Source organism: Mustela putorius, unplaced genomic scaffold (genome assembly GCF_011764305.1).
Source record: "Mustela putorius furo isolate JIRA1106 unplaced genomic scaffold, ASM1176430v1.1 tig00003836_pilon_pilon_pilon, whole genome shotgun sequence".
Classification (NCBI taxonomy): Eukaryota; Metazoa; Chordata; class Mammalia; order Carnivora; family Mustelidae; genus Mustela; species Mustela putorius.
In genome coordinates, this window is record NW_025421989.1 from 994,438 (window position 1) to 1,019,467 (window position 25,030).

Below are 25,030 nucleotides of genomic sequence, written 5' to 3' on the forward strand. Positions count from 1 at the left end.
ATCGAGCATCAGAGAGGGCCCGAGAGACAGGTAGGGGCACATACCGGGGCCAAAAAGAGTCAGGACAAGGAGAAACGGAAAAGGAGTGGGTGACCATGCATTCAGATATGTGACCTTTTCATACAGGTCCCAGCTGGTTTTCACGGATTATCAAGTAAATGGTGCAATTTCCACTTTTCAAAGACTGCCTTTATGTCTCCAAAACAAAGCAAGCTGGACTGGAACTTCCCATCGACTAAACCCTACGACGGGGACCAGGACAAGCAGTAGCACTACCCGGGCATGTCATTAAAGCCAAAATGAATGAGTAAGATACATATGTCAATCACTAGCTGAATAATATGGGGATAATCACAAGAGACGTGGGTCGATTAAAGGTTCCTGTAGACGTACACAATGTCGGTTTTCCTCCTCTCTGTCCGTCTTCGAATTGGAAAGGAAGAAGCCATGTGTTGATCACATGCGGGCATTTTAATCACCCACACGAAAATCTCAAGACACCTGGAGAAGGTTGGCTTGCTCCTAGAGATTGCAGGACGCAGAGTGGTGCACAGACATCCGCAGCGTCTCTGCAGGTCAGCGGGGAAGAGATCCCGCCGTGCGTCGTGTCTCTATGCATCAGCAGTGACGAGAGCCCGCCGTGACTCTACACATCAGCGATGACCCCTTAGAAGGTGTCCCAGTGAGGACAAAGCATCCAGAAGAGCAGAGAAGCTACCGAGTACCGAGAAGCGGATCTGCAAGGAACTGCAGGCTCCATAAAACGTGGAAAATATTGTTGAAAGGCCACGAAAGACCCCCGGCCTCGGAGACAACCGTAAACACGAGAGGCAGGAAACCTCGTAGTGCTGGGCTTTCGGCTCAGGGTCATTTCCCACGGAGCCACACAGGCATCCCTGTTCAGGGTCGTTGCTATTGACATACCAGGGAGAAATTTCGGAGAACTTGGTAAACTGACGTGAGGTCCACACGGAGGAGAAGTCCGTACTCCAGCAGCTGCGCTGTGGAAAGCGGTCGTAAGTGCTGGTGTGTGCAGGGCTGCTGAGACACGGCCAGGCTGTCTGCCAGGATGTGGTGGAGACCGTGCCAGTGAGGGGGTCCCAGATACCAGCTGGACGCCTGCACACTGGCTGGGGAGCCCACGGATGGCCCTCATCGCCTGTGGGATGCGGGGAGCCACGATGGATGCTCAGATCAGAGGACAAAGGATGGTGACTGCACAATGCCAGGAAGACGGCGCCTCGTATGGGGGACATTAAGGTGACCTACAAAAACAATCAAGTAAATAAAGTGAAATGAGATTAAAAAAAAAAACAATAAATTGGTTCAGTAAGTCTTAATGTGTGAATTTTCTAAATAAAGCAATATAGGGGCATCTGGGTGGCTCAGTCGGTTCGGCGTCCAGTTCTGATTTCCGCTCAGGTTGGGCTCTCAGGGTGGCGAAACCGAGTCCCGCGTCACGAGCTGCGCCCCGCGCTGGAGCCCTTCCTCTGCTCCCCCTGCTTGTGCTCTCTTGCTTTCAAAAATAAGTCGATCTCTTTAGAAAATAAAATAAAGGGATATCATAAAGTAACATAATAAAAACGAAATGATAAAATGAAAAATAAAATGAATGAAAAAAGAAAATAATAAAAAGTAAAACAAGTGCAAAGAGAAAAACAAATAGAAATAAAATAAGGAAATGAAATGAAAAGCAATGAAATGCAACACAAGACAATCTAAAATACGAACATGGCAGGTGACCCTTCCTGCAACCACGAGACCCCTCCTGCCACCCGTCTCCTGCGCGGTTGCCGTGATGTCCCCATTGATGGGCACCTTGGCCTGTCCTGCCCCAGCATGGACCCGGTGCCCCCCCCGCCAGCCGCAGGGTCTCAGGCTGCACCTCGATGTCCCCTCCACCCCTCACCTGGCACCTGCAGTGCTACCGCCGTGCCTCCTGCTGCCAGCACATCCCCAGGACGCCTGGTCGCCCCGCATCCCCTGCTGTCTGCCTGGAGTCTCCAGAATTCATGTCTGTGGCCTGGAGATCGTAGCTACTGGGATGATCATGTTTCCTGCACAAAGTCGCTGGTGTTAATAGAGAACAGCAGAGCGTGACCCCAAGGAGCAGTGACCGGTGGCACAGAGGCTCTGGTTGGGTGAGACCCATGGGGAGGGGAGGTCCTGGAGGGAGCGGCACGGGGACAGGCCGTTGCTCTCCTGTACGGGGGCCCACTGTCCACGTGTGGCCTTTGCTGTCTGTCACCTGAGCTGCTCCCGACATCTTGGACACCGACAGATGGACGGCATGGGCCGGGGGAACAAATAGCATGATCATGTTTCAGAGGCCACATTTCGGAGACCCCCCCTCACTAAAGTCCCGACCGTGCAATGTTAACCAGCAGCAGGACACACGTTGGAAGGACCCTGAGCCGTGGAAGGCAGCTGAGCTCGCCCTGTCTACTGGGGGTTAAATGTGTCCGTGGAATGTGTCCCTGAATCCGGTGAAGGAAGCACGGCCCTGCCCCGCCTGGATCTCAGTGCTCCTGCCTCGTCTGGATCTCGGTGGTGGTTCTGGACTCCAGAGTTGGGGGAAGATAAGTCCCTTGGTTTTAGCCCGGTGGGTCTTGAGTCCTTTGTGATGCTAGTAGCCCTGAGAGATTAATGACACGCATTTGTCTGTCCGTGTCAAGGGGACTAGCGAGTCTTCAGTCCCTGAAATGAGTCATCAGTGGTAGCCTATAGTTTTGGATCCATTCCATCGCTGATGGAGTGGGGAGGGAGGGGAGCGGTGTGGGCTGTTCTGCGGCTGTGTGCGCAGCCCGGACAGAAGGCGCCAGCAGGAAGCCAGCAAGGACCCTCAAGCTTTGTCATCCCCTTAATAGGGCTAATGGGATTTTCTGGAGTGATCCGCCTTTGACTCTCACTGGGCTTCCAGCAAGGAGCTCAGACAGCCGCTCGGAGCCGCCGGCCACCCCAGCGCTTGCCCACAGACCCGCACGCCCTGCCGCAGGGACAACCGGGGGCTCTCAAGGCCAGCCCGGCGTGGGACAAAGATGAGTTCCCCCGAGGAACAGGCCTTCCGTCTGCTGACCGAGTATGCAAACGGGTTCATGGTCTCCCAGGTAGGAGCTCGGGGGCAACATTCTGCAGGGCGTGCTGGGATCCCGTTGGCGGGAGCTGGGTGAGGAGCTAGGGGGAGTGACCGCTTAATGGGTACAGAGTGTCCTTTCGGGGTGGACTGTCCCAGCATCATGGGCAGGTGTCCGGGCAGAAACTTGTCCTCCACAGGGGCACTTTATTCAAAGACGGGATCGAAACACTGAAAACCCATTTTGTGACAGGGTCGCACGGATGTTCGTTCATTAACACTCGAAACAGCCAGGGATGGCTTAAGCTAGAGGCGAGTCTGGGGGTCCGTCCACAACGTGGCGCGCGTCAATATGTCATCCCTTCTTGTGGCTGAGCAGATCCGGTGCGGAAACCGGAGACACGCGGGCCCCGTGGGCTGTGATGGCATTGACGCGAAACGCCGAGAACAGCACATCCGTGGAGCAGGAAGCCGGGTGGTGGTCGCTGGGTGGCGGAGAGGGGTGTGGGGAGGGACAGCCAACGGGCACGGCCGCTCCTTTTCGGAGGATGGGAACGTTCTGCAACCGGACAGAGGTGGTGGTTCACAAGGCAGTGAACGACCCACACGGCCCGGAGTTGTTTTTGTTTAAAACGCCTCTTGCCGATTCTCCTTCTATGTGAATTTCAGTTTTGTATTTTATTTTATTTTTTCAAGATTTTATCTATTTATCTATTTTATTTTTTTTTAAAGATTTTATGCATTTAATTGAGAGAGAGACAGCATGCATGAGCAGCGGAGAGAGAGAGGGGGAAACAGGCTTCCTGCTGAGCAGGGAGCCTGATGCGGGGCCCAATTCCAGGACCCTGGGATCATGCATGACCTGAGCCGAAAGCAGAGGCTTAACCATCTGAGCCCCCCAGGCACCCCTAGATTTTATATTTTAAAGCTCCATCGGTGTCAGGGCTGGGGGGTTGATGTTGGCGGGACACACGCATGCTGTGTTGGAAATCTCCGGGGTTCAGGTGCGGAACGTGTCCATGTGGACAGCTGTGCAGACGCAGACGGCAGGAGAACCTTCACAGCTGCTGGGCAGGGCGGCGGTGGACTGCTCTCATGGGACGGGGTGGGGGGGACCCTCCCCGGCTCTTTGCAGTGAGCCTCGAATTCGGAGAACACACAGCTTCACTGTGTACTGGCTGAGCATCGACAAGGCAGAGAGATGTCTAAGGACGGCAGACGCTGGGGCACAGGGCCGGGGACTCCAGGACTGCAGGGATGTGTGCAGACGGCAGGGTCAAACCCACGGGCACCATGGCACCGTGTGCTTGCCAGTGGTGTTTCAGGTGCCCTGGGTCAGATACCCCAAGACACGGAGACGTTTTGTCTTCCCTGGGTCACTGAGTCACGGACACCCTAACACGGCCGTGCTTTTCTCTTAATTCATCACCAAAGCAGGTGCTGAGTTTGGGCGGAGGTGACTAATACGGAAACCACACGTCGTCCCCAACCGAGCTCACAGGTCCCCCCCGATTCGGTCTGTCGACCCCCACGGGTTAAGCATTCCTCCTGCAGAGCCTTTGAGGTGAGGAAAAGGACCGCGCTTCGACCAAACAATCATAATAATTGACTGCGTTTCTGTTGCTTGAAGACGCGACTTACTTGTGCTCGTGGAGTGTTTCCAGACCAGTTGGGGCGGTGTCTTCTGGCTCACATTGCCGCGTTATAAATTTTGGGATCAGTACACGTGACGCTGTGCTACCCCATTGTCACACGGTTAATGGAAGAAGACGGAAGACGACCGTCACAGAATAGTACTTAATACCATCTTGATACCCTAAAACCCAACACAACCTTCACAGAAAAGAACTTGATAGGATCTTGGGGTGCCTGGGTGGCTCAGTGGGTTAAAGCCTCTGCCTTCGGCTCAGGTCATGATCCCAGGGGCCTGGGATCGAGCCCCGCATCGGGCTCTCTGCTCAGTGGGGAGCCTGCTTCCCCCCCCCTCTCTCTGCCTGCCTCTCTGCCTACCTGTGATCTCTCTCTGTCAAATAAATAAAATAAAATAAATAAAAATAAATAAAAATAATAAAATTTCATTAAAAATAATAAAAATAAATAATAAATAAAATAAAATAATAATTATTATTTATAAAAAATAAATAATAATTTTCTTAAAAAATTAATAGGATCTTGATACAATAGAATAAAATGCAATCTTGATGCAATAAAACCCAATACAACCTTGATACAATAAAACTTAGTACAACCTTGATACCATAAAACCCAACACAACCTTCATAGAAAAGAGCTTAATAGGATCTTGGTACAACAGAACTGAATGCAATCTTGATATTATAAAACCTAATACAACCTTCATAGAAAATAACTTAATAGGATCTTGATACAATAAAATGTAATACAACCTTGATACAATAAAACCTAACACAATCTTGAGAGTATAATACTTCATATGACTTTGATACCATAAAACCTAACCGTGACCTTGATAGAATAAAACTTAATCAGATCTTGATAAAATAATACTGAATGGGACCTCGATGGGGTAAGACTTAATATAACCTTCCCGGAACGGTACTTAATATGACTTTGATAGAATAAAACTCAATATGACCTTGATAGAAGGAGTTAATAAAATCTAAATGCGGTAGGAGTTCCTAACGCTCAGCACAAGATGTCCTGGAATCGTAACAGGAGTGAGTGCGACTGTAGCAAAATAAGAAACGACACCTCTTCACTCGAGCGAGCGTTAATGCTGTCTTGATAGAATAAGGCTTGAAGCGGCGGAGTGAAGCCCTTCATATGTACAGGGGTTCGTTGCAGAAGAGTTCTTGCAACATTAACAGGATGGTTCCTACAACCTTCACAGAAGAATGACTTGATACAATGTTACTAGAACAAGGAGTGGATGGGCAGGTGGCTTGATACAATGTTACTAGGGTGGTTCTACAACCTTCACAGAGGAATGACTGGATACAATGTTACTAGAATGAGGAGTAGATCAGGCAGGTGACTTGATACAATGTTACTAGGGTGGTTCTACAACCTTCACAGAAGAATGACCGGATACAATGTTACTAGAACAAGGAGTGGAACATTCACGTGACTTGATACAATGTTGCTAGCATAAGAGTTTGTGTGACCCTCACAGAACCCACAGGGATACAGCTTAATAGGAGCTTAATCAAATTTTATAGGTGGGGCATCTGGATAACCTTGATAGAACTTTCCTCCAGGGCCTCTCAAATGGGGACACGCCCCTCCCCCCCACTCAGGGGACACTCGGCAGGGTCTGGGGACATTTTTGGTTGTCACGGCCGGGATGCGGGTGCTCCTGGTATGTGGCGGGTGGAAACCAGGGATCCGACCCCACAGCCTACAGTGCAGGACGCCTCACCGCAGACAGTCATCCGGCCCCAGGTGTCAGCCAGGCTAGGGTCCAAATACGCTGCTTTCTCGGAATCCGAGTTAACAGGACCTGCATCACAGAGTAACAGTGAGTGCAGTATCACTGCGCACACGGCCGTGTGTGCGTGTCGGGATTCCCGTGCGCTCAGTGAAAACGCAACAACCACCCTACTTATAACCTCACAAAGCACAGAGATGGGACTTACCTTTTTCCATATTCACGTCCATATTGGACGAGTGCCGATCACTTGATGGAGCGAGTGCCGAGGGAGGCACCTGCGCTCTAGGACCGTCTGCGCACGTGGGACATGAGTGTGTGCTTCCATCTTGGCCAGTAATCTCGGTGAGGTCCCCCCGGTCTTGTAGGAGGAGAAAAAAAAAATGCACGGACTTAGCCACGTTTTATGCCTTATGCATTATTTTCAGGCACAACCTGCTAAGTTCTGTAGACAGGTACACGGAAGAAAACAAAAAACACGGTTTTAGACTGACACCACGGTTTGGGGAACACCGGTGACCTCTGAACACCAGCAACACAACACAAACCATTTGCAAAATGGAAACAACGTGGTTCCTGACTTTGTGCCCGCAGGTTATCGTTGCTAACCGAGGAGAGGCAAGGACCGGGGTCTTGAAACTCAACACGGGTTTGCAGGGGGCAGTGCGGGGCCCTGTCCCTCTGTGGGTGTTCCCTTTGGGGACCACAGGTTCCCTTCAGAGGGTGTTTCTTTCCTACAATGGTTCCCAGGCTGCTGGCTTCTCCGAGTGACGCTGTTCTGGGCATGCCAGGAGGGAGGGGTTCAGAGCCGAGCTTCTGAAGACAGACGGGTGGTGGGGGATGCTGCAGAAGCCCAGACCTGGTCAGACTCCCCCTTTCCCCGAGCCGGCCAGCCAGCGAATGGCCCTGCGACACCCTGAACGCAGGCGGCAGCACCACCCCTCGCCCTCCCCGGGGACCAACCCGTCTCACAGATGCCGTAGTCCAGACAGCTGGTCAACCCCACAGCTCCTGGAGCCGTAGGAACAGGTCCTTCCGAGTGCACAGTGGACGCATGTTTCTTTTAATTTCCTTTCTTTTCTTTTCTTTTTATTTCGTTTTCGTTATGCTAGCTAGTCTGCTTCAAATATTTGAACGTTTGCTTAAATGGTACGCATTTTGTTTTACATTTTGAAATTCGAATTCAAATGTCAATGAGTCCGAGCGTTGCATTTGAAAATTTTATTTTTATTCTTTAACTTTTAAAAAAATTATTAAATTTTTAAAAATCATTTAAAAATAGCCATAGTTTCAATTTTACCATCTCCACCGTTTTTACGTGCATGGCTGAGGGGCACTGAGCTCATTCACACTGTTGGACAACCGCCTTTCTCCATCCGTCTCCAGAACTTTCCATCTTCCCCGGACTGAAGCTCTGTCCCCATGAACCACTACCCCCATCCCTGTCCGCAGCCCCTGACCCTACCCTCTACTCTCTCTTTCTCTAGGTGGGATTCTTGTAGGGACCCACCTACATGAAATCACACAGGATTCGTCCTTCTGTGTGTGGCTTATGTCACTGGCCACCATGTCTTCAAGGCCCCCCCGTGTCCCAACAGGGGCAGGACGCCCTTCCTTCTCAAGGGTGCATCATAGTCCACTGTGTGCGTGGATCATAATTGGCTCGTCCATTTGTCCGTAATGCACGCTTGGACACCAAAATGCATGTTTTGGCCATAAAAATGCACCAAACAAATGCATGTTTGGGCCACCAACAGTGCATCCGTGAACACAGGTGTACAAGGCTCCACGTTCAAGTCTTTGGGGCCACACAGAAAAGTGGGATTTCTGGTTTCTGTGGCCATTCTGTGTTTGATTTTTCAAGGAACAGCCATAGCATTCCCCACAGCAGTGCAGTGTCCCCTGAAAACACACCCCTGGCTCTCTGGGGTGAGGGCGGTTCCTAGGGCGCTCAAAGCTGGCCCCTTGTTTCCGAGGTTCTGTTTGCCGCCTGCGAGCTGGGCGTGTTTGACCTTCTCGCGGAGGCCCCGGAGCCCCTGGGTGCGGTGGCGGTGGCTGCACGACTGGGCACCAGCTCCCATGGGACGGAACTCCTGCTGGACACCTGCGTGTCCCTGAAGCTGCTTCAGGCCGAAACCAGGAGGGGAAAAGGTAAGCATGTAGCTATTATGTAAATGAATAAAACTTTATTTACAAAGGCAAGCAGTGGGCCAGGTTGAACGCCCAGGCTGTGTTTCGCTGACCTCACTCTAGAGAGGTCTCTACATGCTGGTGTTCACATCGGTACCCTCACAAAGTATCCAATGAGCAAGAACAAAATGGGAGAAAAAATCACAAGGGAGTACTTTTCACCCAACTAAATTTATCCCGCTAAAGGGTTGCCATTCTTTACGATAGTACCTTCTCCTTTTGCTGTGGAAATGACTTCTGTCTTGTGAAATATGGTGATGATGAGAGGTTTCAGCTGTATGTCCCTCCTTTTGACCATTTTCCGAATTGTCGATTCATGACGTGGTGAATGTGGAAAGCCTGGCTTGAGCCAGAGCGCCCAAGAACAGGAGCGTTGGCCGGGCTGTGGCAGCGGTGCTCAGTGGCTTTTGTGCGTGTGGCATGGAGTCATGCAGCAGTTGGGGTTGTGGGCTGCACATACTCAGGGATGGCTAAGCTGGAGCATCTTGTGGGGGTTGACCGCTCTCAGAGACCCAGGCGTGGAAATTCAGAAGGTACGAGGGTGCAAGCTAGCTGGAACCAGCATTCGCCACTCCCTGAGAATAGTCTTTGCCCATGACACGTACTGGGGTGACTGACCCTGAGCTTGCACCCCCAGGAGGACACCCGTGCCGGGAGAGCGGGGGCAGGGAATGCTCGTGGAGGCGGCGTCTGGCACGATTATCAGTTGTCCCTTGGCCCTGGGGCGCTGGGTGGGTGCCGACACCCACCTCATGGGGACCACCTCATGCGAGACAGCGGGGGCTCCGTGGGGAGCAGGGTCCCCACGCGAGGAGATAGGGAGGTAGCTCGGGCACGGGACTGGCCATTTGCAGATGCTGCAGGATGGGGTAGCTCACAGCAGGGCACTGGCCCAGAGAGCACCGGGGCCCTTGTGGTCCTGGTGCTGCACGTCGCCTGCAGGGCTTCACCCGGGGTTGGTTGCCTGCTGCTTGGCTGAGCATGGCAGAAAGACAGTCCCTGCTCCGTCCACGTGACTCCCATTCTGGAGATGGCCATGTCGCCAGTAGAGGGCAGGTCCCTATCAGGTGATATTTTAAAGCCCACAGATTATAGTATAGGGTTCCCCATCAGCCTCCTTGACCTGAGCACCTGCTGCTCCAGACCTTCCAACGGGATTTGCCAAAACGGAATCGAGCAGGTGTGCCAGGTGCCCAGTGGCCCCCCTGCTCTTCAAGATGAGCCCCCGGGCGAGAATCTGCTCTGCCAGTGCGAGAATCCTGACGTGGCCGACGCTGGCGCCAGCACACGGCAAGGACCTGGAATCTAACTTCGCCTTCTGTGTTCTCTGGGTTTGTTTTCAGCCTCGTATCAAAACACGGAGCTCTCCAGCACCTACCTGGTCAGGGCCAGTCCCAAGTACCAAGGCAACATGCTGCGGTACCTGGCCAGGACGACGTACCTGTGTTGGGGCCACCTGGCCCAGGCTGTGAGGTGGGCATGGCCTTGATGGCGTGGAACACTGCACCGGGGCTCCCTGGGGGCTGGTTTTGTGGCGTCTGTGCAGCTGAAGTGCCAGGTTTCTTGTAGATCAAATACGACACGGCTAGGTCTGGACAGCCAGAGCAGATCGGAGAAACCCTCATGGTCTCGGCTGAAGGAATTCAAGAAATGCAAATCTGCCCAGTTAGGAGTCCTGTGGTTTGATGCTCTCCAGGGAAAGGGCCCCGGGCCGAGGAGACAAGGTGGGGAAGATGGCGCACAACAAGATTCTGCCTGAATCGCGATGGTTGTGTGTCTCACAGCTGCTCTTGGGCTCCACACTGTGGGTGTCTGGCGCTGGATCACTCTCTGAGGTGGGGTGTCCTGGGCTCTGCAAGGCGTAGAGCAGTGTCTCTGGTCTTCTCCCACCATGTGCCACTACCGTATCCCTAGTCATGATAATAAAAAAAATGTCCCCAGACATTGACAAGTGCATCTTGGTGGCAGAATCACCTGCAACTGGGGAGCAGTGGCAGAGATGGATGAATACATAGATGGGCAGGTAGAGAGGTAGGTAGATAGGTACAGGGATGGATGGATGATAGCACAGGGATGGCTAGATGGGTGTATGGATGATGGATGGATGGATGGTTGGGTGGTTGGATGGATGAACAGGTGGATGGGTGGATGGATGGAGGGATGATTGATAAATATAGGGATGGATGGATGGATAGTTATAGGGATGGCTAGAAGGCTGGATGCATGGACGGTTGCATGGATGGGTGGATGAACAGGTGGAGGAATGGATGCATGGATGAATAGATGATTGAGAGATACATAGATGGATGGATGTTGAATGGATGGTTGGATGGACAGATGATTGATTGACAGCTATAGGGATGATGGATGAGAGTATAGGGATGGCTGGATGGATGGATGGATGAGGGATAGATGGTTGGATGGATGGACAGGTGGATGGATGGATGAGGGATAGATATAGGAATGGATGGATGGATAGATAGATAGTTATAGGGATGGCTAGATGATATAGGGATGGCTAGAAGGCTGGATGGCTGCTGGCTGGCTGGATAGATGGATGGACAGGTGGATGGATGGATGGTGGAAGGATGGTTGGATGGACAGATGATTAATTGATTGATAGCTACAGGGATGATGGATGGTGATATAGGGATGGCTAGATGGGTGGATGATGCATGGTCAGTTTGATGGGTGGACAGTTGGATGGATGGTGGATGGATGATGGACGGATGAATGGGTGATTGGTAGATATAGGGATCTATATCACATAGATGATAGATAGATGGATAGATAGATATAGGGAGGGACGGATGACAGTACAAGGATGGATGGATGGATGGTTGGATGGATGGACAGATAGACTGATAGATGATAGGTAGATGGATGGATAGGTAGATGGGTAGGTAGGTAGGGAGATTGATAGTAGATGGATATTGATGGATAGGTATTGCTAGATATTAATAGATAATAGATGAATAAATATTGATGGTATAGATAGGTATTGATATGCATTAGGAGACATATATAAATAATAGATATTGATAAATGGGTATAGATAGATGACAGATATGGATAGGTATTGATAGTAGCCCAGCAAGACTTCTGCTGTCCCCGGGGGCCCCCTGATGAGTCCTGTGGACTTTCACATCCCCTGACTGCACATTATTTTCAAGCTTCCTTCAGACAGTCTTTATAGCCCACTGCTTCCTTGCTCACACGGCAGAGCTGGGCTCGTGGTGCAGCCTGTCACCCTGAGCAGACTTGATGCTGGCTCAGAAGGGGGTATGAGCGTGTGTTTGGTGACTGACTCCCGTCCCCCGCTTGTCGTGTCTGTGACGGGAGATGAGGTTGTGTGATCCCACACGTGAACCAGCGGGTGCTCCCTGAAGGTGTCAGATCCCGGGTGACCACGTCCTGCCCGTTTGTAGGGACGGCAAGAACCGGTATCCAGAGGCGTTTGGGGTTCCCTCGGACGAGCTCTTCACCGCGATCTACAGGTAATGCCGAGCGCCCACGCTTGTGGGATGGATGGTCTTTCAACGCACTCACCGCGAGGAATACATGGGTCCAATCAGAGCAAAACAGGGACGTTGATATTTAAAATTAAAAAAAAAAAGATGACATTTTTTTTTGGTGTTGGTCAGTGTCCTGGGCACGCGGGAATCTGTCCTTCCTTCCCAGGGGCTCTACATGCAGGAACAGTGATGTAGAAAAATGAGGAATGGGTTTTGCTTGGGTCAGAGTCACCCAGGTAGTAGGTCGGCTCTAAGAATGCACATGGCGCTGCTGTTGGCGTAGGGTCTGGTTCCACAACCCCCGGGTGTTGGAGCCCCGATGGCTCTTTGCAGGGTTCCTAGCTGACCGGGGGCTGGGAAAGGGGAGAAGGATGGGCAGGAGTGCAGAGTCCCCAAGGCTGGTGCCTCCTGACCCGTCCTGGGCTTCGCCATTGTCCAAGTCCCCTGCTCCGGCCAACGCTTCTCCCCTGTTTTGGATGTCCACACGGTCTTGACGGGCGTGGTTTTGCGTGCAGATCCGAGGGTGAGCGGCTGCAGTTCATGAGGGCTCTGGAGGACGTCTGGAGCGTCAGCGGGAGGCACGTGCTGGCCGCCTTTGACCTGTCCCTGTTCCCGCTCATCTGTGACGTTGGTGGTGAGCGTTGGCCCCACAGGTGGGGCTGTGTCTTGGGGCTAGTGTGCTCCCTAGTGTCCCCTGGGGAGGGAAGACAACTGGGCCGCCATTCAGGATCGGGGAGAAAGCATCTGCACGTGTCCTGTAGGCTGAGAGGGTCCCAGCTTCTCCTGGAACCGGGTGGACCCTCTGTGGTTCTGACCCCATGCATCTGAGCAAGACGGAGACTCTCTGCCTCCAGGGATGCTGCCGGTGCCCAGGCCACATAGGAGTCGACATTGGTGTTGCTCACTGGGACACGAAAGGCTTTGGACCATGGTGGGGTGCACCAGTCATGCAACTCTTGGAAAGCAGTTAGCTGGGCCACCTAGTCGACCTTCCCACACTGCCTTCCTGGGACAGGCAAAGCGCTGTGTGGGGCTGCCAGGGGCTTCTGGGCTCTGGGGGTCCTGATGCTAACACGGATGAGAGGGATGCCCATGTCTTGACCATCTTCTTGGGCTGAAGACTGGGTGTGGCACATCCTAGAGCAGATGCAAGAGTGGTGGGTGTGGGTCGTCCCTGTCCTAAAGGGTGGGTGGAGGTCGGGGCGGCCAGGTGTAACTCGTGGTCCCCTTCAAGCAAGTGCTCTTGCCCTGACTGCCCCTGCTGGTCCCATAGAGGAGGCACGAGGAGCATGAACCCCATTAGACAGGGATTCAAGGGCTCCCGACACCATGTTGGCCCAGGGGCATGTTCTGGGGGTGACGCCAGCCTGACGTTGGGTGCGGCTCCATCCTTTGGGCAACACAATGACTTGCTGCCTTGGGCCGAGCTGCCTGGGATGCAGACAGGCAGCGAAGTGCATCCAGGAGGCCCCCAGTCCTTGGTCTCCAGATCTGAGGTGCTCAGACCCGTAGCCCGCATCGGGGCAACCTCCCCTCCACTGTATTTGGGAGCAGGGTGCCATGATTGGGAGCCCTGGTGTGGTTTATTCAAAAGTGACCCCTGTGCTCGGCTTGCTGTGAGACTTTGGGCACATTCCATGGTCTCTCTGTGCTGCAGAACCCTCAGATAACGGGGCAGCCCCACATGGGACTGTTGTGGTTCCCAAGTGTGTGTCTGCCTATGAGGCACACAGAACGGGGTCATGGTGATCAGCAGGTCGGTCCAGCCAGGAAGATTTGAAGATTTGGGGGCTCACGGGTGACGATGGAGCCATGAACACCTCCATGGGGGGCAGAACCATGTCCCCCACATGGACGTCCTCCCAAGGGTCCATGGTGAGCCAAGATGCATGTTCCTCATACCTTCCTGTCTGCCTGTCCTGTTCCATGTCCGCTTGCAGGCTGCTCTGGGGCTCTGGCCAAGCAGTGCACCTCTCTGTACCCCGGGTGTCAGGTCACCGTGTTCGACATCCCCGAGGTGGTCCAGACGGTGAAGAAGCACTTCTCATTCCTGGAGGACCCACGGATCAGCTTCTGTGAAGGTGGGTGGCTTCCGTGCTCTCTGCGTGTGCACCGGGAAACACAGATGCCTCCGCCGGGGGCTCGGGTCGGGCCGAGGTTGCGCCGTGGGCACGGCTTCCTCTGCCTGCAGGCAACCGCCCTCAACTTAGAATTACCGTCCGCGATGCTTGGAAAACAGCGTACGTACGGCTAGATGGTGTCCTGACACTTAGTTCTTTCTCGAACATTTGGCTGGATGGAAGACTGTTTCCTCAAAATTTGTGTCCACCCAGGATTGGTGCATGGGGCCTTATTTGGAAACAGGGTCTTTGCAGAGTAATGAAAGGAAGGATCTGAGATGAGCTCGTCCTGGGTCAGGGTGGCCCTAAATCCAAGGACAGGGGTCCTTGTGAGAGCCGGAAGAGGAGACACAGAGGCAGGAGACAAGCCACCTGAAGATGGAGGCAGAGATGGAAGGGACACGGCCACGAGCCCAAGGACTCCTGGAGCCCCAGAAGCTAGAAAAGGCAGGAAGGACCCTCCCCTGGAGCCTCAGAAGAGAGCACAGCCCTGCCCCGCCTGGATCTCAGACTTGTGGTCTCCAGAGCTGGGAGTGGATGGATGCCAGTGGCTTAAGCCCCCAGCTGGTGTTGCTTTTTTTACGCAGACCCCAAGACCTGCACGCGGGTGTCTAAATCCCTGCTGGTACGTGAACTGGGTTGAAGGGAAGCTCGCGGACATCTGCTGACTCAGAACACGAGGGAGACTTTGCCATTTTGAGGCTCAGACGCCATCAACGTGGCTGGGGTCTTCTACCCATAGGGTTGGATTCTGGCTTTATGTAACATCTCCCAGCTTTGCCCATCATGGATATTTGGGTTAGAGTGGGTGGACTTATTGTTCATTTTAAAAAAAAAAATCACATTCAAATATAAGAAATCTTGATGACCAGGTTTGGGGCCCCTTTAATTTTGCACCCAGCAGAGGGCCTGAGTCGCCTCACCCCAAACCTGGTCTCTGAGAGTCTTTATCACAAGTCTTGGGAAGAATTGATGTGCTTCCTCTGGAAAATGGGAGAAACACACAGACTTCAGAGGTTGCGGGGATCGGGCAAGAAAGCAGATTACCGTCTTATTACTCAGCTGAACTGGGCTTCTGCCGGCCTCGACGTTGGTCACGAAGGGGAACCTGGTGGAAACCGCCCATGTGTTCTTCATCCTGGGGTCTGGATTGTCTCCTTCGCCTGCTGTACACAAAAGTACGGCCCACCAAATGTGGCCCCCGGGCCAGAATTTGCCGAACCCCGTCTTCTGTGGCCGATGGAAGAAAATCCGTTCGGAGGAGTCCCCTTGTGGTCTTCCCTACATCATAGGGAAATGCCTGTGGACCTCAGATTTCCTGGGCGCCTCAGGACAGGACAGCCTGATGGACTGACCCCTGCAGAATCCAGTGCACACTCTTCCCAAATCCCTGCAATTTTGTACAGTTTGGACAACATTCGGCTGCCGGTTGACCCCGCACACCACAGGTCTATCCAAGATTTCCTCCAAAATTGGTTCTTCTTGCAGGAAAAATATTACAAGAGTTGAGTCTTTGACACCATGGACACATGGAGGGTCTTTCTTGGGCCTTTTCATTTTTCAATCGGGAAAACACGCATGGACTGTTGACGTACTTCAACGCCTCAGACAGGAGCTGCGGACCGATGGCTTGGGGCGTCCTGAAATCAAGGCTCGGAGAGCTGTGTACTTGCAACCTTAGGAAATAAAAATAAAATCATTTTGCATATCTGAGTGATGGAAAGGGACCCCAAACACTGTCCCAAGTTTTCTCGTCTTCCCCGCTCAGGGCGACGTCTTCCCCTCCTGGCCGGGAAGACGTGAGGACAGCTCGGCACCGTCAGGTGACTTTTGCATCCTGGGTGCAGGTGCGGTCATGTGGGGTTGACTTGCTGACTGACCCCAGGACACCTGCCTGTGTTATAGGAGATTTCTTTAAAGACCCACTTCCGGAGGCAGATCTGTACATCCTGGCCAGGGTCCTGCACGACTGGACCGACACGCGGTGCTCACAGCTGCTGGCGAGGGTCCATCGCGCCTGCAAACCAGGTGGGTCGTGGGGCCGCATGAGGGCGGAAAGGTACCTGGGGCAGTGGGAGAGCTGGCTGGGCTGGGGGCTAGGGGCCGGGGCAGCCAGCCTCTGAGGTCGAGTGGACATCCTCATGCTGCCTGGTCCCTTGCTCAGGGCCTTCTCTCCCTGTCCCAGGCGGCGGCGTCCTGGTGATCGAAAGCCTCCTGGATGCAGACGGTCGGGGCCCGCGGACCACGCAGCTGTACTCGCTGAACATGCTGGTGCAGACGGAGGGCCGGGAGCGGACCCCCGCCCAGTACCGCGCGCTCCTGGCTCCCGCCGGCTTCCAGGACGTCCAGTGCAGGAGAACGGGGGGCATTTATGATGCCATCCTCGCCAGGAGGTAGCTCCCCGTGGGTCTGCAGCGACCGACCCAACCGACACCCTCGCTAACGGCGGAGGGGGCGTCTACATGAGCTTCTGCATTTCTGGGGGGCTGACGGCGGAGCGGGGGTCTCTGCTGGCTGTTGTCAACTGCCCATCACTCTGTTGATTTTGTCCTGTTCTCGTGCTCTCTCGTGCTCTAACCCAACCTGTTCTGTGTCTCCTACCCTACTCCGTTCCATTCTGTCCAATTTTCTTTCTTTCTACCCTGTTCTACTCCGTTTTCCTGGATTTCTGGCAGCAGAGGGGACAAAACTGAACACCTGTGAGCCGCACCACGTGGTATTTCGATGCCCAGACGAGCGCAGTCGAGCTAACCCACACCCCTTCCCGGGGTGACTCTTTTATCGTCGTCCCCGAGGACATTTCAGATCTGCTGTCTCAGCAACGGGCAAGCGTGCGACAGTCCGTGACCGTCCCCCTGCTGGACGTTACGGCCGCAGGACTCATTCCGCTTCTCACGGGAGGTCTGTGCCCTGGGAGCTCCCTCGATCGCCCCGATGCTCCCCCAGACGCTGGGGACCGCCTTCTGCCCTCCGCTTCTGCGAGTTCCGCTCTTGTAGACTTTGTCTTGATCTCAGGTGGGCCAGGGGTGCCCTGTGCTCTCTGTACCCATTTCGCCCACCGCGCCTCCCACCCCGGCAAACCGCGACTCTGTTCTCTGCGTCGATGACCTTGGTTCTCGTGTCCTTTGACGTCCCGCGTACAAGGGAGACCACACGGCCTCTGTCCTGCTCTGTCTCCCTTGGCACCATAACGGCGAGTTATTTTCATCTTTCTTTTACTGTGGCCAAGTAGAGGTGCTGCGGAATCTGCCGTTTTAACCTTTTCTGGGTGCCCCGTGCCGTGGCCCTGAGCGGAACCTGAGCGGAATCACAATACCGTACAACCGTGGGCACCACCCGTCTCCAGAACGTTCTCGCCCTGAAGCGGAAGCCCCGTCCCCATAAAGCACGAACGCCCTATCCCTTCCCTGAGACCCTGGCCCCCAACATCTTATGGTCCCTGTCTATGAACTTGCCTGTTCTACATTGAATTGCAACGTTTGAACAAGGGATGCCTCTACGCATGTGTGTGTCTGTGTCTATGTGTGTGTGCGTGTGCGTGTGTGTGTGTGTTTCCCCCAAACACTAACTTCATGAGCACCAGGTACCCTGAATTTAGGTATCGAGTTTCCCAGACAAGCCAATACCCATCCCACATACTAACCCTAACCCTTGGGACTTACACGCTTGTCTCCGAGACCTGGACACAGCACCTGCTGGTACAGGATCATTGTTTTAACCTCCACAGGGCTGCAGGGGAACCCGCAGATCATCTTGACGCTGTAGGAGGTCCCTGCCAGCAGGAAGGACGCAGGTTGGCCGTGTCTAGTCCCAGGATTTGCTTCTGAGACTAAGCTGACCTTGGGCAGGACATCGGCCCTGTTGGGCCTGCAGGCTTCCCATTAAAGAACGGGACTGGTTCATCTATCAAGCCCCGTGTATCTCACACCTTCTGTGAGTTTAAAGGGGTTGAAACCCATGAGTCTCAAAGGGGGTGACTTCCGTACGGTCTGGAGTCCTTCTTGGGCCGTCCTTGAGGAGGAGGTCCTGCCTGCTCGTGGACGGTGGGGACCAGGTACGAGGTTCATCACCCCGCACGGCCCAGGTGGCCCCAGACAGTGGACCAGCCCCCAGGTCCCCACAGTGCTGAGGCTGAGACGGCCCGGGTTAACACGTGACCCCGTTGGAGCTTTGCCAGGGTCATGGCTCTCGTGACCAGGTCTGGTTTCAGGGATGCGTAGAAGGCTGCCCGGACCCTGGCCGGCTGAGGGCTTGGGTCAGGCCGACCGGACAGCGGGACAGCAGGAAGCGCGGCCCACGGAGGGTCCGCTTCTCCTCCGGGGGAGGTGAGGAGGCGCGGCCGGTGCAAGAACCTTCTTCAGATGGTGCCAGCCAGCTCCGGGGCGCAGAGCGTGTTCTGGCCTCCGTCGGCTTGGGTGGACTTTCCAGGAGTGACCCTCCAGGGCTCCAGGAAACACGGGTTCTGACTTTGGCTGCACTGCTTCCTAGGACAGCCAGCAGGGCAGGAGAGGGGTGTGTGTGTGTGTGTGTGTGTGTGTGTGTGTGTCCTCCTGCTGTTGCCACGGCGACCCGTGGCCTGCTCGGGCCGGAGACGCCCGTCCGTCAGCAGGTGGCGCCGTGGGGTCGTGGATGGACCCGGCTCCCGCATCCAGCAGAGACCCTGAATCCTGCAGACAGCAGACCCCCCCCCCCAAGAGAGAAGCAGCCTTTCCTCCTTCAAACATCAGGTGTCCTGAAAAGGGGAACATCCCCATCCTTTTCCGCTGTAAAGGACACATACCAATTCTTACAAATCACAATACGCACAAGGTCGTCCTCGACAGGGAGAGCAAGAGGCGACCGGCTCCCTGTTGTCGATAAGGGACGGCACCGGCCCACCTTCCTTTTCTTAGAGCGTTTGCTTCTGGAGACTTCTTTCTCCATCTCCTGCCCATGTGCAAACCTTCAAGAAGCCTGGGGCTGGTCTCGTGGCTCCAGGCCCCGGGACCACTTCGGGAATGTGGTCGAGGAACCAAACACCTTTCTCCGAGTTTGTTGGTGGAGGGACTGAGCCACGGAGGTGGGCGTCTTGCTTGCTCTCCCACAGGACCTTCCAGCGGGGGCCAAAGGAACACGTGCAGAATGTTGACGTTAATTCCCTGGACATTAATTAGCTGGACGGTGCGTTCCAGGAGGTTTCAGCAGAGCATTTCCTGAGGAAACCCTGGCAAGACACGTGTGCTTCCTCTTCCCTGCTCTGCCCCGCTGCAGACGCTGCTCCGGGGTCAGATCCCGGGCATTTCCTGTGTTCTGTGTGCGCCCTGGGCTCAGCTTCCCAGCTCTCTGCCCAACACGCTGGACAAATGAGTGGATCTGGGTTTCAGAGACCCATCAAGGGGCCGTGAAACCAGAACAGATGGTTCTCATTGCATTTCTCATTGAACATACGTGTTCCTGAGCCGCATCCGCGATGCAGGGAGATGGGGAGGGGGGACACGCTGCAGACCATGAAGCAGGGCATACAGCCAATGTCCCATGAGGGCAGGGGGCTGGTCAGCCACACCGAAGCCCCTTCTTTCTTCCTTCGCTTGCAAACACTATGCCTTCCCCGTTTGCGGAAAACACGCGGACGCTTGGAGATATTTTAAAAGCAAATAAAAAACAATTGAAAACCCAAAACCACACCCCAAACTGGCGACCCATGCTAACAGAGATGAACCACACACACATCATGCTTGGAGACAGAAGGCGCTCAGGAAAGGACACGATAGTGGACGGTTCCGTTTTTATGAAATGTGAGAACAGAATGCATAGGATCCCATCATCTCTCATGGTGACCCTGCAGCCACGCAGATGCCCATGAGGTCCAAACCCGGAAGCAGAGCACGAAACCGCAGCTCCCAGGGGAGCCTGGTCCACAGAAGAGCCTCTGGTCAGACTCCGGAGGCAGAGCCCAAGTCTCCAGGCAAGGACGGGCTCTTTTGTCAAAATCTTGCGTGTCCAATGACGAAAACCACATCCTCCCTGGGACGCCACATTCGTGTCTCCCCCAACTCACAAACCCTCGGGAATGACACGCGGGCTGAACCCCAGTGTCACGGACCCTGCAAACCCATTGTTTTTGTTGTTGTTCTTGTTTCTTGTTCGTTTTTCTGAGACACCACGAACTCCACACTGTGTAAAGACCCCAGGTTCTATCCGTGCACACGACGCGCCATCTGCCTCTCCTGTCATCAGATGCACGGAGCACAGTTTGACAGGAAGAATCACAGGCTGCCGAGAGCGACAGCCCCCTGGAGCTTGTGTAAATTCCTCGCTGGGTGTTTGCCGCCGTGCAACCGGGATGCCTCCCGCAGACGCCCATGGGTGTTTAATATCTTGTGTGTTCCGACATCTGTCGGAGGTTTGTCTTGGGCACCTGGGGCCAGAGAGACTCAATAGTTTGAGGACAACCGTTATTAGACGTCGTCCGGTGGAGAGAGGTCGCGTGTGCTTTCCCTATGAAGAGACACCAACCTTCCTTGAGAGGCATTTATGGACATCACGATTTTAGGAAAGCCAGACGTTTTCTACCCTATTTAAGGCAAGAGATGGATAGAAACAAACATAGTATGCAAAGTACCAGGAAAAAAAAATTAAAACAAATTAAAACATTGTTCAAAATGTCTACTTAATCATCTTATGATAGATCGCATTGTTTGGGGTAGATTCGTTCAGAGGGAAAGTCCCTGAAAAACACAGAGGCGTATGGTCCCTTTGAGCTTAAAACACCGTGTTTCAAAAGGTTGCGCCAGCAAGCTGGGACGCCTTCCCTGTGTTTCTCTGACAGTATAAGCTTCCACCGCGGGAGCAAACTGAATATTTTTCCAGAGGAAATCCTGTTCCTTGTAGACCCTCTTCTTAGGGTCTGTTCCTGCACAAGTGAGAACCCCTTTGCGTGTGGGAGGGCAGGTGCACGACGCACCCCTTTTGGAGACTAGTGATCTCTTGTCCATTATTTCTGCTACGACTCCCCCGTCTCGTCTCCCCCGACCCCCCAGAGAACCGCCCTGTCTGTAGGAAAAACCACGTAGAAATTCATCATTGCAGGTAGCAGAGGTCATTGGCTCTGGAAACACCACTGGAGACGCCTTATGGGATCCTCCCGATCCAGGCTGAGCCGGCTCTGCCCTGCATGATGGACACCTGCCTGGCCCCATGACAGGATGACTTCCGGGTAGGCTCAGCCAATGGGAGGCAGCGGCGGGACAGAAAGGGGCGGGGGCAGAGAGAGGAGCCGGGGTAATTCTCCCTCCGCTCTTCCCCCGGGCTTGGCAGGTGCTTGGCTTCTCCGTGACGCAACCCTCTTGCGCTGGCTTCTTGAGACCTGGGGGTGCATGACCCTCTCTTGGGGGATCCCCTTTCGCTGAGCCCACCCTGCCGGAGTGTCCCATCTGTGGAGTCGAAGCCACGGACCCACCCAGGAGGGAAGCATTGGTTCCCTAAGTGCCAAGCTGTAGGACCAGGTATTGTATCTCCTTATCCGAACTAGGCGGGACCTCACCGGCTGAACAAAATCGTACTTTCTCACTTTTAAAATATTTCGTGGGGGCACCTGGGTGGCTCAGTGGGGTCGGCAGACCCAGTCCGCCTTCTGGTTTCAGCTCAGGTCATACGCTCAGGCTCCTGGTCCCTCTCTTTTTCTCCTCCTCTCTCCAAAATAAATAACTAAAATCGTTTAAAAAAAATTCTTTTAAAAAATTTTCAATTTTAATTTTAATTTTACTTGAGTAATTTTAATTATTTTTGAAACACTTTATTATGAAGTCATGTCTACACCCAGTTTGGGGCTCAAACTCCCAACCCCAGAGATCAAGAGTCACAGGTTCCACTGACCAGTTCCTGACCAGCCAGGATTCCCACAGAGTTTCCTTTTTATCTTCTGATGTGATTCCTTAATGAACATAAAGTCGCATAGTAGGGTAGTTTTTATTTATTTATTTATTTTTTTGGTTTGTTTTGTTTGGACTTTAAATAAAAAGAGGTCAGTTGGTTCAAAAGCCTACAAAAATAGCCAGGTCTGGGAAAGTAGACACTCAAATTGCTTTTTCAAACTGCTTCATAGTAGGGGTGCCTGGGTGGCCCTGTGGGTTAAAGCTTCTGCCTTCAGCTCAGGTCATGATCCCAGGGTCCTGGGATCGAGCCCCACATCGGGCTCTCTGCTCCTCAAGGCGTCTGCTTCCTCGTGTCTCTCTGCCTGCCTCTCCACCTACTTGTGATCTCTCTGTCTGTCAAATAAATAAATAAATATATTTTTTAAAAAAGATGCGTCATAGTAAAATTGTTCCCAGATACCTGAGCCCCAACTCCAGCCTGAGCAGGCGGGATGGTGGGGCTGGGGGACGTTTTCATGAAGCCACGTTCCAGAGGCGTCAGGGGACTGGGTGTGTATGAGCGGTTGTCACAGTGCCCAGCAGGGGGCACCCTTGACTCAAGAGTTCTTGGACCGCGGCCGGGTCAACCAGACGTCTCAAGAAATTCATCCTGGGGAGAAAAGGCTAGATGATCTTTTTGTAAACAGATGTTGCCTTCATGAGACCAGCCTCCGCGGTGGGGGCCTCCCCGTCCCCTGGAAGATGTCGATACTAGGAATTTACAACGCACATGAGCGGAGATGACACTCGCATGTTCACCCGCCTCTCGCGCTCTTCATCTCCTTATCACAGACCGTCTGTTTGTCTTGGATTTTCCATTTCCAGGGTGTGTGACCATTTCCAGAGAAGTTGTGAGGCGACGTGGGGACTCTGGTCATGGAGCCACGACAGGGGAGGCCAAGTAGAAGGTGGGAAAGGGAGTTGATGCCTGGGTTGACTTCAGGGAGTCTGTTGGAAATCCGTCATCTCTTCTTGGCCCTGCTGCCCATTGGTCTTGTGAAGGTGAGGTTGTCCATCATGATGGGTGATGTGCCGGCTGTTAGCACACCCTGACCAGGGGAGTCCACCTCTGAAACACAGAGTGAGCTTGTAACATGGGTGGCGAGGGCTGGAAGGTGGATGTGTCATCATCAAACAAAGAGGACATGTCCCTGTGGGGCATCACTGGGGGGATTCCGAAGCACCTCCTCCAAGGAAGCAGATGGGACCCCTCAGAGCATGTTGGTGTTTAAGACAAGGGTGCAGTTGAAGATGAGAGCTTGTGGGGTAGGAGGCACCAGGTGATGGTTACGCAGGGCTCATGAAACCAAAGACCCCGTGACACAGGTGGTTGGGAAAAGTGCCATTCGGACCACCACCATTCTGTACTCAGGAGGGAACACAGATCAAGCACGTCAGCCATGGGGTCAAGCATGTGTCGTGGGTCTCATGTCCTGGGGTATTCCCGCCACCTTCCTGCAGCTCCACTTTAACGTCAGCCGGACACAACTCTGGGACAAAGATGGTGACAGAAGAGCCTGGAGACACACGCTTGTCCAGGGATTCCGGGTAGAGACGGGTTCTCCGTCCACTCCTGCTTGACTGATGACTTCTAACCCTTAACCTACTGTTGCCCAAGGGGACGGGTCCGATGTATGAACACTGCACTATGGGTGTGATTTTTCATGTCTGTGTGAAGAGACGCAACGATCTCTCCTTTTGTGGGACGTTCAGGTGATTTCTCATGGTTTGCTAGTATCGGTGACCCTCCGACGTCCTCGCGCACCCATTCATTCCTTTGTCTTTCTCCCACGGTGAGTGAAGTGCATATTTTATGGGCTTTATTTTCTCGGATCAATGTCCAGGTCGCGGTCTTGGCTTTGGCGGCCGCTGGTTACTTTGTCTCATTGAAGTCATCGACGCGGTCCCTGAGCTTTCGATGCCTTCTGGCTTTTTCCGGTTTATGATCGTTTATGTTTTTTTGGCAATGAAAGTCGACGTGATTTTTCTGTCTACAAAGGAGGGTAGTCTTCATTCTACTATATTAGGAATATCGGGAATTTTTAGGAATAACAGCATTTGCATCATTCTCCAACCCTAAGACGTTCACAATGCCTGTTTCCTGGGATTCTTTCATGACCCGTGAGTGGTGGCTTGCTCATGCTGACCTTTGGGTGTGGGCTTCAGTGTCCCCCCTCCCAGGGTGGCCCCTGTTGGGCAGAGAGAGATTTTCTCCCCACGTCTCTGCAGGGATATCCGGGCTGGTTGATGACTTAAGTGGATACGGGACAGATTAACATGATGGAAAAGTGCCAAGTTTTATCACATGTGCATGGAAGCCCAAGTCTGTAATTGAGACCCCAAAAATGACCGAGGCAGGGACTTTGTATCCATGAAGACCAAATAGACAGAGTATTTCTGAGCGACGGGCAGTATGAGGAAAACAGGTATTTTGGAGGTATTGTGAGATCTGAGCGGAACGGAGGCAGACTATGAGGTTAGACACAAAAATTAAAGGTTGTTTCTATCACTTTCTTGACTTGTACGTCTTCATTTCTGGTGACCAGGGTGTCTTCTCAGTTCTCAGTACATGGAGGGGATGCTTCGTATGGCAGATATATTTCTTGCTTTCACGGGGACGCAGGAGGGTCTGAGCGTCTTTTGTGCACCTGCTGTTCGTTGAGTAACTCGTAGCCAACGTCATCTATAGGACGTTGAGGGATATGCAGAGACGACTTGCCTTGGGCTCGCCGTCCAGGAGGTCCTTCTGATTCGCACCAGGGAGCCGTGCACTGGAGGTGCCCCATGCGTCTCTTAGGGCCACCAGAACAACCGAGGCTCCATGTGCAACAAAC

General features: G+C 53.4%; 1 protein-coding gene across 2 annotated transcripts; it reads left to right on the forward strand.

Annotated features, from left to right (window-relative positions):
• The first annotated feature begins 1,645 nt into the window (after positions 1–1,645).
• On the forward strand, positions 1,646–18,140 carry ASMT (acetylserotonin O-methyltransferase). Of its 2 annotated transcripts, XM_045089251.1 has the most exons (9): positions 1,646–3,107; positions 8,456–8,630; positions 10,013–10,142; positions 12,098–12,166; positions 12,700–12,941; positions 13,340–13,345; positions 14,125–14,265; positions 16,210–16,332; positions 16,490–18,140. In XM_045089251.1, exons 1-9 carry the CDS (start codon positions 3,039–3,041, stop codon positions 16,699–16,701), a joined length of 1,167 nt encoding a protein of 388 aa, XP_044945186.1. In that variant the 5' UTR covers positions 1,646–3,038; the 3' UTR covers positions 16,702–18,140. The 2 variants fall into 2 exon arrangements, with proteins under 2 accessions (XP_044945186.1, XP_044945187.1); XM_045089252.1 differs by lacking the exons at positions 13,340–13,345; positions 14,125–14,265 and having other exon boundaries at positions 12,700–12,818.
• Positions 18,141–25,030: the final 6,890 nt, after the last annotated feature.

What these genes read in the sequence shown, in the direction of transcription:
- ASMT (XM_045089251.1), top strand. Translation starts at nt 3,039, where the DNA reads ATGAGTTCCCCCGAGGAACAGGCCTTCCGTCTGCTGACCGAGTATGCA. An exon ending in CGAAACCAGGAGGGGAAAAG is followed by an intron (nt 8,631 to 10,012) that starts GTAAGCATGTAG and finishes GTTTGTTTTCAG; the next exon opens with CCTCGTATCAAAACACGGAG. An exon ending in CCATCGCGCCTGCAAACCAG is followed by an intron (nt 16,333 to 16,489) that starts GTGGGTCGTGGG and finishes TCCCTGTCCCAG; the next exon opens with GCGGCGGCGTCCTGGTGATC.